Source organism: Phyllobates terribilis, unplaced genomic scaffold (assembly GCF_046119375.1).
Source record: "Phyllobates terribilis strain yellow unplaced genomic scaffold, ASM4611937v1 Scaffold_13__5_contigs__length_258822181, whole genome shotgun sequence".
Taxonomy (NCBI): Eukaryota; Metazoa; Chordata; class Amphibia; order Anura; family Dendrobatidae; genus Phyllobates; species Phyllobates terribilis.
The window spans coordinates 4,632,047-4,644,250 of NW_027362773.1; the positions used below are offsets into that span (position 1 = coordinate 4,632,047).

Genomic DNA, 12,204 nt, shown 5'->3' on the forward strand with positions numbered 1-12,204 from the left:
GGCGCCCCTCCATCCCGGTATGTATGGCGCCCCTCCATCCCGGTATGTATGGCGCCCCTCCATCCCGGTATGTATGGCGCCCCTCCATCCCGGTATGTATGGCGCCCCTCCATCCCGGTATGTATGGCGCCCCTCCATCCCGGTATGTATGGCGCCCCTCCATCCCGGTATGTATGGCGCCCCTCCATCCCGGTATGTATGGCGCCCCTCCATCCCGGTATGTATGGCGCCCCTCCATCCCGGTATGTATGGCGCCCCTCCATCCCGGTATGTATGGCGCCCCTCCATCCCGGTATGTATGGCGCCCCTCCATCCCGGTATGTATGGCGCCCCTCCATCCCGGTATGTATGGCGCCCCTCCATCCTGGTTTGTATGACGCCCCTCCATCCTGGTATTTATGGGCCCCCCTCATCCCCATCCTGGCATATATGGCCCCCCTCATCCCCATCCTTGTATGCTTGGCACCCCCTGATCCCCATCACGCTGCACACAAAAAATTATACTCCCCTCCTCTCTCCTCCAGCGCTGCATCCTTCCCTGCTGCCGACAGTGATCTCACTGTGTGAGCCGCGCATGGCGTTTTTGCTATGCGCCCTCACACTGTGAGATGCTGTGCCAGAATAGTCATTGCTTCCCACGCCGGGACTGTGCGCGTGGGGAGCAGTGACCACTCACTCATACAGATCCCTGTTGGCAGAAGAGTAGGACGCAGCGCTGGAAGAGAGGAGGTGGGCATAATTGTTTATATTTTTGTGTGCAGCGTGATGGTGATCAGGGATGCCAAGCATACCAGGATGGAGGGGTGCCAAGCATACCAGGAAGAGGGATGAGGGGAACCATACATGCCAGGAAGAGGCATGAAGGGTGCCATACATACTAGGAAGAGGGATGGGGGGGATGCCATACATACCAGGAAGAGGGATGAAGGGTGGCATGCATACCAGGAGCCCCACAGCAGGTACAATGTGCGTACTATTAAGGAAAATGAATATTCACTGCTCCCCACGGTCAAAGGCACAGTGTAGGCTGCAGCAGGCGGCTCCTGCCTCCTGTGCCCCGCTCCTCCGCCGCTGCTGAACCCCCCCACATTCCCCACCATCCACAGCCACAGTGTGTATGTGTGTGTATATATAGGTCGGACTTTAAGACGCAGCCCCCCACTTTCCTCCAAAATTTTTGAGGATAAAAGTGCGTCTTCTAGTTTGAGAAATACGATAATTAAAATGTGCCTTGTTTGTGTGAAAACTCCTTTTAAAGTTAAAAATTACTACTTTTGGTATTTTTTGATGCATTTGTTAACTTTCTGTTTTTGTTTGTTTCTTAATACATAGGTTAAAATACAGCCTGTGGCAAAATATGACTGGGAACAAAGATACTACAGTGGAAATTTGATTGCAGTGTCCAATGCATATCTTGCCTATGCGACAAGAGGTAAATAATTTATTTTACCTTTTTAAGGAACTTTTTTTTTTTTAAATTAAAGATTAAACTTCAGGAAATATGTATTAGGGGAATTCCTTAGGGAGAACTTGGCATAATGACGCCACCCCCCCCCCCCCCCAAAAAAAAAAAGAAATAAAGAAAGTGTTTTCCTGCAGACATTGGCAGTCTGCAGGTAAATAGCATCCTAAATATGTTACATTCTCCCTGCAGCCCCTCAGTGCCCAGGTGCTGCCCCGATGACTGGAAGCGAGCAGTCTACTTTCACTACATAGTGAGTGTGCTCTAATGTTCAGCAAGTTAGCTTAGCAGATGTCAGTCAAGGAGCAAGGGAGTGATCTCAAAAGCTTTCTAATGGGCTGCATGGGCCATTTCCTCATTAATCCATCATCAATGAAGCAGGTAAAAGGTCTGGAGCTGATTCCAGTTGTGGCATTTGGAATTGGAAGCTGTTGCTGTGAACCCACAACAAAGGAGCTCTTAATGGAAGAGAAACAGACCATTATTTAGGTAATTTGGACTTTTTAATATTGACTCCAACTAGATCATTAGCCATTGATTTTCCTTTCCGAAATATGAACCTAGGAAGATCTTTAACCTTTTGGCGCCAGAGCCTGTTTTCGCCTTCATGACAGGCCAAATTTTTCAATTCTGACCACTGTCACTTTATTAGGTAATGGCTCTGGAATGCTTCAATGGATTCCGCTGATTCTGAGATTTGTTTTTTGTGACATCTTGTACTTCATAATAGTGGTAAAATTTCTTCGATATCACTTGCGTTTATTTGTGAAAAAATTGGAAATTTGGCGAAAATTTTGAAAATTTTGCAATTTTCAAACTTTGAATTTACATACCCTTAAATCAGAGAGATATGTCACACAAAATAGTTAATAAATAACATTTCCCACATGTCTACTTTACATCAGCATAATTTTGGAACAAACATTTTTTTTTGTTAGGGAGCTATAAGGGTTAAAAGTTGACCAGCGATTTCTCATTTTTCCAACAAAATTTCCAAAAACATTTTTTTAAGGACCACATCACATTTGAAGTGACTTTGAGGGGCCTTTATGACAGAAAATACCCCAAAGTGACACCATTCTAAAACTGCACCCCTCTAGGTGCTCAAAACCACATTCAATTAGTTTATTAACCCTTCAGGTGCTTCACGGGAATTTTTGGAATGTGGAAGAAAACAATGAACATTTAACTTGTGTTCACAAAAATCTTACTTGAGACCCAATTTTTTTGTATTTTTACAAGGGTAACAATAAAAAATGGACTACACAATTTGTAGTGCAATTTCTCTTGAGCATGCTGATACCCCATATGTGAGGGAAAACCACTGTTTGGGCGCACTGCAGGGTTTGGAAGGGAAGGAGCGCCATTAGACTTTTTGAATGTAAAATTTGTTTGAATAATTAGAAGACGCCATGTCGCATTTGGGGAGCTCCTGATGTGCCTAAACAGTGGAAACCCCCCACAAGTGACACCATTTTGGAAACTAGACCCCTTAGGGAACTTATGTAGATGTGTGGTGAGCAACTTGCACCCCCAGGTGCTTCACAGATGTTTATAATATTGAGCCGTAAAAATAAAATTTTCACACTTTTCCCACAAAAATGTTTTTCATCCCCTAATTTTGCATTATCATAAGGGTAACAGGAGAAATTGCACCATGAAATTTGTTGTGCAGTTTCTCCTGAGTATGCCAATACCCCATATGTGGGGGAAAACCACTGCTTTGGTGTACGGCAGGGTTCGGAAGAGAAAGGAGCGCTATGTTGGCAGGGATAGGTTGCATTTCAAGAGTCGCTGACCTTGCGAAACAGCAGAAACCCCCACAAGTGACCCCATTTTGTAAACTACACCTCTCAAGGAATTCATCTAGGGAAGTAGTGAGTATTTTTTAATTTTTGAATTTATATACCATTGGGCAGTGAAGAAAACATAATTATATTTTTACCACAATAAAATGTTTTACCCTCAGATTTTACATTTTCACACAGGGCAATGGGTAAAAATGGTGCTGAAATGAGTCAGACAATTTCTTCTAAACATGGTTATACCCCATATGTGACTGTACCATACCGCTTAGCCATACGGCGAGATCCGGGAGGGACGGAGCGCTATTTGACAATTGGAGAACAAATTATTGTAGAATAGTTTGCAGACTCCATATACACAGTCCCTAAGTGCTAGAAGAACAGAATCCCCCCTTAAGTGACCCCATTTTGGAAATTATACCCCTTTGGGAATTTACCTACAGGTGTAGTGATGATTTTGACTCCATGGGTCTTTTCCAGAAACAAGCAGCAGTGGATGTTGCTGAGTGAAAATTTCAAACTGCCATTGAAGTGACTAGTACGCTGTAGTGACCAGTACGTTGTGCCCAGCTTGTGCTTCTGGATACATGCACCTCTAAATTAGGCAAGATCTCATCGCTACAGGAATGCCAAACATGTGGATCCTAAATGTAGTTTAGGCACATTGTGGGGCTCAGAAGGTAGGGAGGATTTTGGATTTGGGAGCACAAAATTCTCTGAATTTCTTTTGGGGAGCAAGGGCCATTTCGCTTTTCCAGAGCCTTTCTGCTACCAGTAACTTGGGAGTCCCTTATATTTTTAACAGATAACGGACCTGAGTGGGGGCTAGCTTTTTTTGAGGACTGAGTTGAACCTTTCATTGGGAACATTTTACATAACATTTATACAGCGCTCTAGGCTCAACACTTTCATTGGGGTTTCCATCTAAATTTCCAAGTGATGTAATTCAGATGAAACCCCTGCGGGATACATTCACTGTAATGAGGCAGCAGAGTTACTCTGGACTCCATCTGGCCTCTGTTTAGCGGTGTCCTTTATTTTTAGAAGTGCACAAAATTGTGGCCAACCGCACTTTTATGCACGCCTAAAAAAAACGGACACCGTGGGATCACAGGCCAGACAGCATCCGCAGTGCCTATATCTGCCTCATTACAGAGAATCTTCCGTCATTGGTTCCATCTGAATCACGTATTTCAGAGATTTAAACGGAAACTCTGGTGTAAGTGCTCAGCGCAGAGCGCAGGATAAATGTGTGCAGAGCCTTACTGCGATCTTTGGGAGACATAATAAACAAATCAGTAGCAGGTGAAGAATTGGTTTTATTTATTTTTTACGCCGTTCTTCGTGTGGTATAAGTGATTAGATTACTTTATTCTTCTGGTCGGTGCGATTACAGCGATATCAGATTTATGTTGGGTTTTTATGACTGACAGCTGTCACACACTAAAAGACGCATTTTTTTTTTTTTGCAAAATCTAGTTTTTGCATCGCCATATTTTGAGAGCTATAATTTTTCCTTTTTCAGCCAACAGTCATGTGACAACTTGTTTTTTGCAGGACGAGTTGACATTTTTATTGGTACCATTTTTGGGTACGTGACATTTCTTGATCGCTTTCTATTCCGTTTTTTGGGAGGTAAGATGAGCAAAAACTAACAATTCAGGAATTGTTTTACAGCGATACTACACTTACCGTATATTTTTTTTTATGTTTTGGCGCTTTTACACAGTAAAACAATTTTATAGAAAAAAATATTTTGTTTACATCGCTTTATTCTGAGAGCTATAACTTTTTTTATTTTTCGGCTGATGGAGCTGTATGGCGGCTTTTTTTTTGCGGAACGAGATGACGTTTTCAGCGGTACCATTTTTAGTTCCATTTGGCTTTTTGATAGCATTTTATTCCACTTTTTATTTGGCGATATGATGAAAAAGCATATTTTTTTGCTGCGTTTTTTATTATTTTTACGATGTGCACAGAAGGAGTTAATTAGTGTGACAGTTTTATAGATCGGGTTGTTTCGGACGCGGCGATGCCAAATATGTGTACTTTTTTTGTTTTTGCATAAATATACGGATTTATTGGTTTAATATTTTATTTATTTTTATTTATTTTGTGAATTAATATTTTAATTTTTTTAATTTATTTTGTGATTTTTTTTTAACAGTTTGAAAACATTTTTTAGACTTTTTTATACATTTTTACTTAGTCCCTGTATAGGATGTCAATTTTTATTTTTCTAATCACTGTTCTCATGCAATGTAATAGACATGTATTGCATTGAATGAGAGCTCTGCTGACAGTGTAAAACTGTCATTATCTCCTGCTAGACTCCAGCGGCTGGCTGAGCCTAGCAGGACAACGTACATGCCAGACCCGGAGGCGGTCATGTGACCATGACAACGCCAGGTCCTCTCAGACATCAGGGGGGCCGTCGGAGAGGTAAGTGGACGACCCCCTCTCCTATCACTATCTTCTAAATGCCGCGATCGCTATAGATTGCGGCATCTAGAAGACGGCAAAGGGTTAAAATCATTGGTACCTGATCCAATCATGATGTCCCCTGTCAGAGCTGTCGCTCTGCACCGCACCCGCAGGACACTGGGGGTCCTGAGCGCTGCGGGGCCACCGACCGTTTATAAACATTGGCGCTGCACAGAGCCCAGGCAGCACCGACGTTTATATACAGTGGGCGGTCGGGAAGGGGTTAAATAACCTTCCAAATTTTTGACCTGCTGTAACAAATTCCAATACTTTTTTAACCCCTTTCTGGCCTGGGGCGATCAGTCAGTTGCTGCTTTTAGTCTCCTATGGAGACTATTGAAGTATGCAAAAAGTGTAAAAAATAGATTTTAAAAATAGAAAAAATATAAAAGTTTAAATCACCCACCCTTCCGCCCCATTCAAAATAAAATAATAATAATAACCCCCCCCCCCTACATACACATATTTGGTGTCGCCGCTTTCAGAATCGCCCAATCTATCAATATAAAAAAAAAAGAATTAATCCGATTGGTAAACGGCGTAACGAGAAAAAAATTCCAAACGCCAGAATTACTTTTTTTTGGTTGATGCAACATTGCAATAAAATGCAATAACGGGCGATCAAAACATCGTATCTACCCCAAAATAGCATCAATAAAAACGTCAGCCCGGCGTGCAAAAAATAAGCCCTCACCCGTCCCCAGATCCTGGAAAATGGAGATGCTACGGGTCTCGGAAAATGGAGCCATTTTTTTTTTTTTTTAAAGCAAACTTTTGAATTTTTTTTCACCACCTAAATAAAAAAGAACCTATACATGTTTGGTGTCTACGAACTTGTAATGACCTGGAGAATAATAATGGCAGGTCAGTTTCAGTATTCAGTGAATGTGGAAAGAAAAAAAACAAAAAACAACTGTGGAATTGCATTTTTTTTTCCTGCAATTTCACCGCACTTGGAATTTTTTTCCCGTTTTCCAGTTCACGATATGGTAAAACTAGTAATGTCTTTTAAAAGTACAACTCGTCCCGCAAAAAATAAGCCCTCACACGGCCATATTGACCGAAAAATAAAAAGGCTATGTCCCTGGGAAGAAGGGGAGCAATAAAACGGAAAATGCAAAAATGGAAAATGCTCTGGGTTAAACCTGAAAGTCTACACTTCAATTGCATCTCAGTTGTTACGTTTTAAATCCAAAATAGTGGCATGCAAAGCTCAAATCGCCAAGATTCGGTCACTACATTTTTTTATTTTTTTTTATTTAAATACAAAGAAGAGTCGAAAAGTTATAAAGTGTAAAATCGGTTGGGCTTCCAGCGGTCCTATCCCCAGCCACAGGGAAGATAGATAGGAGATAACTTGCAAACTTGAGAATGCCTTTTTTAAATCTTGATTATGTGCAGCGTCCCACAGTGCGGCTGCTGTGTGCTGCCAAAAGCAAAGTCTAAGGCTATGTGCCCACGATGCAGAAATGAAGCAGAAAATTTCTGCAGCATTTCTGCATCTCCCTGGCAGAAAAAACGCATGCAGATTGTGCATGCGTTTTTCCTGCAGAAAACATGCGGAATACATGCGGATTCACATGCGTTTCCACTTGCGGATTGACAAGCGCTTTCCAGGCGATAGCATCACTTGGAAAGTGCTTGACAACTAGGTCACACTGTATAAATCCATGCAAACGGCATGTATTTATATAGTGTGAACCGTAAAAATTAAAACAAATAAAGCTATACTCGCCCCCGAGGCCCCGGTGTGTGCAGCAGCGCTGCTTCCTGGCTGGTTGCCGGCATATCGCGAGACAGAGCGGTGAAGGGCCTGCAGTCACATGACTGTGACGTCACCGCAGGTCCTCAAGCGATGCCGGCATTCAGAGAGAAGCCTTCGGTCAGGTGAGTATAAACTTTATTTGTTATTTTATTCTTTTTTTACAGGTACAATGGTACCCAGGTCTGGATGAGAGTCTCCTCTCCTCCAGAACTGGGTACCATCCGCACATAGAGACGCATAGAAGCCGCTTTTACAAATGTACAGTCGCGGTTTCTATGCGTCTCAATGCAAGTCAATGGCGGGAGTTCCGCTGCGCTTCCGCAAAATTAAATGACATGCTGCGGATTTTTGTACACAGCATAAACGCTGCGGAAAAATCCGCAGCATGTGCATAGAACATGCGGAATCCCCTTGGGGACCATGGGGTGCGGATTACCTAGCGTTTCACAAGCGTTTATGCTGCGGAAATTCCGCAGCATAAACGCTTGAAAAACGCTACGTGGGCACCCAGCCTAAAGCCCCCTAATACATATTAGATGAATATTGGTCAAACCCACCAATATCTACTAATTCAGACAACCGTCTAATATGTATAGGGGTCCTGGAAAAAAGGATTTTTGAAGGAGATGTCAATTGGACATTTTCGATTTTGAACTGTATTGCTTTTGTGTTACTGAAGATCGCAGACTGTCATGTCTGTAGATGGTTTTCGGATAGATTACTCTTTAGTGCTTGGCAAAGTCAATGTTTCTGTGCATGGTGGGGTGGCTGGTATGAGTATTGGCTGCACAATCGTTCAGCTGATTGCCTATCTTACGTGTATAGTGGCCGTAGGAAGTGGCATTAATGAAAACTAAAGCTTGTATGTAACTCCTACTTGTTACTGCAGTTATTTCAACTCCTTTTTTCCTTGCAGAGGGGTATAGATCTATCTGTTGTTAATTGGCTCCACATTGGTGCCCCAGAGTAATAAAGTTGTCACAAAGTACCGAAGTATGTCTTGTGTATAATTAGCAGTTACCGCTTCTGAGGATTTTACGATTTGTAATACTTTCGTGGGTCCATATGGAGACTCAAAAATAAGTATATCTAAGAATTCCACATCCTTTATTTAGCGAGCGAGTACCTGGTGGATATAAATCTTTAATGTAGATTGTGAGCCCCAATGGGGACAGTGATGATGTATGTAAAGCGGTGTGGAATATGTTAGTGCTATATAAAATATTATTATTCTCTTTGTTACCGCTGTTTCATATAGACAAAAGATGCTTTAAAATAGAATTTACATGCAGATTACCATTATATCTGTAGGTAAGTGTTTTTACTTTTAGCTGACAGGTTCTTTTTATGACTAAGTACAAACCTTTGATTGGCAGTGATCCACTGACATAATAAAAAGTAGGTCACCTCATGTGGAACATTAAGGAGAAGTTGGTAAAGATGAAGTTTGATGAGAGTTTATATTTTCATCATATTAAATTTTGTTTCTTTTTAACCAGGTTCTAATGGAACAGCTATGATAAGGGTTCTCAGCATCACAACAGCAGAACGGATTCTGCTAAAAGGAATTACTGGTAGCGTTACAGACTTGGCATTTGCTCATCTCAATTCGGATCAGCTGGCATGTCTGGATGAAGCGGGAAGCCTCTTTGTATGGCGACTCGACATGGATAATGGAAAAATAATGTACGTTTTTTTCTTAAATATTCTTCTTCTTGTGTAAATTTTCCTGAGGTACAGTTAATATTTCAACTGTTAATTTTTTTTTTTAATCACTTGTGGCTGCTGTTTACGCGCAAATCAAGAATCAGGAGATTGTGTAATTTGGCTCTTAATGTTAATCTGTCACTATGTTTTTGCATTGTGTAGGAAAACAGACCCTGATTCCAGCAATGTCACTTACTGAGCTGCTTGCTGTCGTTTAGATTAAATCACTCGTTTGCATATCTAACAGTTCTGTGCATGCTGAGCTTTGTGTAATCCCGCCCACATCACTGATTGGCAGGTTTCTACCTATGCACAGTGTACACAGAAATCTGCCAATCAGTAGTGGGGGCAAAGTTATACAGAGCTCATGACTATGGAGGACTACATGGCAGCAGGTTTACTAGTCCTCTAGTGGTCAAATTATAGTATCATCAGCAGGAGATAATAATAACTACATCAAGCAGCCCAGTAAGTGACATATCGCTTGAATCAGAGTCTGTCTCTACATTATGCTGCCCTCATATTAGACAAGGTTGCTAAATCTGCTTTTTAAAGAGGGAATCTGTCACCACATTTTGACTCCTAATGTGCAGTGGCATTGAGGTATTAGTACAGTGAACACCTTTTAAAAGTGTCTCAAACTTCAAATTCATCCAAAGGCTTATTAAGCATTTTTAACACCTACAGTCATGGCTGAAAGTGTTTTTGCACCCTTGTAATTGTTCCAGAAAATTATTGCAATTACACATGTTTTGTTATACACATGTCTATTTTCTGTATATTGGAACAACACAAAAAAAATAAATGCAAATTGGACATAATTTCACACACAAACTGAAAAATGGGCTGGACAAAAATGCTATCACTTTTTATAAAATTTTGGGTAAATAATTTTATGTTAAGCATGGGATGCTCGTTCAAACCCACTTGTGGCAAGTAACAGGTGGAGGCTATATGAAAATCACACCTGAAACCAGACTAAAAGTTGACTCAGTGTTTGCATTCTGTGTCTGTGTGCGCACTAAGCATGGAGAAAAGAAAGAGAAGAGAACTGTCTGAGGACTTAAGAATCAAATTTTTGTACAATATTAACAATCTCAAGGTTACAAATGCATCTCCAGAGATCTTGATGTTCCTTTGTCCATGCATGGTGTGCAACATAATCAAGAAGTTTACAACCCATGGCACTGTATCTAATCTCCCTGGACTTTGAGGGCAGAGAAAAGTTGATTAAATGTTGCAACGCAGGATAATCTGGATGGTGGATAAGCAGCCCCAATCAAGTTCCAAAGAAATTCAAGCTGTCCTGCAGGCTCAGGGTGCAACAGTGTCAGTGCGAACTATCCGTCAACATTTGAATGAAATGAAACGCTGTGGCAGGAGACCTAGAAGGGACCCCACTGCTGACAGACATAAAAACGCTAAAGTGCAGTTTGCCAAAATGTACGTGGGTTAGTGTTTTGTGGACAGATGAGACCAACGTAGAGGTTTTTGGTAAAGGACAACATTCTACTGTTTACTGCAAACAGAATGATGCCTACAAAGAAAAAAAAACACAGTACCTACAGTCAAATATCGTGGATGTTCAAAGATGGTTTGGGGTTGATTTGCTTCCTCTGGCGCTGGTTGCCTTGACTGTGTGCAAGTCATCATGAAATCTGAAGATTACCAAAGGATTTTGGGTTGCAGTCTAGTGCCCAGTGTCAAAAAGTTGGGTTTGCTTTTTAGGGCAGGGGTCTTCCAGCAGGACAATGACCCCAGACATATTTCAAGAAGCACCCAGAAATGGGTGGAAACAGCACTGGAGAGTTTTGAAGTGTCTAGCAAGGAGTCTAGATCTAAATCCCATTGAACACCTGTGAAGAGATCTTAAAACTGCTGTTGGGAGAAGGCACCCTTCAAATATGAGAGACCTGGAGCAGTTTGCAACAGATGAGTGCTTCAAAAGTTCAGTTGAGAGGTGTAAGAAACTTGTTGATGGTTGTCAAGATATCGCAGTCCGGGAGTTTACACAGACCAACCACACTGTTATCTTTGGAGCAAACAGCTCTCTGCTCCCTATCATCCGGACAATTACACGATTAACCGACAATTAACGGAGAAGGCTGCCGGCTTTTTGCATTAACAGACCGGCTATCGGAAAACTAACAGTAAGCTTCCAAGACATGGAATATATGTGTGTACCTCCAATACGGTCACTGCGAATTCTACGATGATCCAAGAAAGGTTATTAGCTGCCACCACCAGTCGTTTTTACAGGCTGACTGGATGCCTGGTTTCTGGTAGAGTATGGCTTCGAGGCATGGTTTACGGAACAAAAGGAACAGAATTATTAAATTTTATATTTAATCCAAAAGAGGCAGTGTTTCTATAAAAAAAAAAAAATCTACAAAAGATTTTACAAAGGGGACAAAACAATATAGCAAATACAGTTACAGAAAATAAAAGGGATTAACAAAAGAACTTACTATGCCGCTCACAGAAAATAGTCAACTCTGAAAGCCGGAGGAGTGTCCGCTCCAGTAAGGGGGGAAATAGAGGAGGGCAGGTCAGGCAGGGGCTGGTAGGGGGGGGGGTCTCAATTATTAGGGGAACAGATAGGGCAATCTGTCACAAAGACAGGGATCATCGAACAGTGTGCTGCCTACCTGGCAATCGAGTCCGGCTCATCGCTGATCGGGTTGACCGATTACTGGAAGGGGCTGGTGAGGACCCAGTGGTCATGGTGCACATTGGCACAAATGACAAAGTTAGAGGTAGGTGGAAGGTCCTTAAAGATGATTTCAGTGAATTAGGCTGCAAGCTTAAAGCAAGGACCTCCAAGATGGTATTCTCTGAAATACACTACCTGTACCATGTGCCATGCCAGAGAGGCAACGGGAGATTAGGGAGACAAATAAGTGGCTCAGGAACTGGTGTAGGAAGGAGGGGTTTGGGTTCCTGTAGAACTGGGCCGACTTCTCAGTTGGCTACAGACTCTA

General features: G+C 42.0%; 1 protein-coding gene across 2 annotated transcripts in view; it reads left to right on the forward strand.

Annotated features, from left to right (window-relative positions):
* Positions 1-12,204, forward strand: part of EDC4 (enhancer of mRNA decapping 4) — a 555,140-nt gene that overhangs the window by 99,052 nt on the left and 443,884 nt on the right. For both annotated transcript variants that reach the window (XM_073657960.1, XM_073657961.1), the window contains 2 exons: positions 1,333-1,432; positions 9,016-9,202. In XM_073657960.1, coding sequence (XP_073514061.1) covers positions 1,333-1,432; positions 9,016-9,202 — 287 coding nt within the window. The remainder of the gene's footprint in view (positions 1-1,332; positions 1,433-9,015; positions 9,203-12,204) is intronic.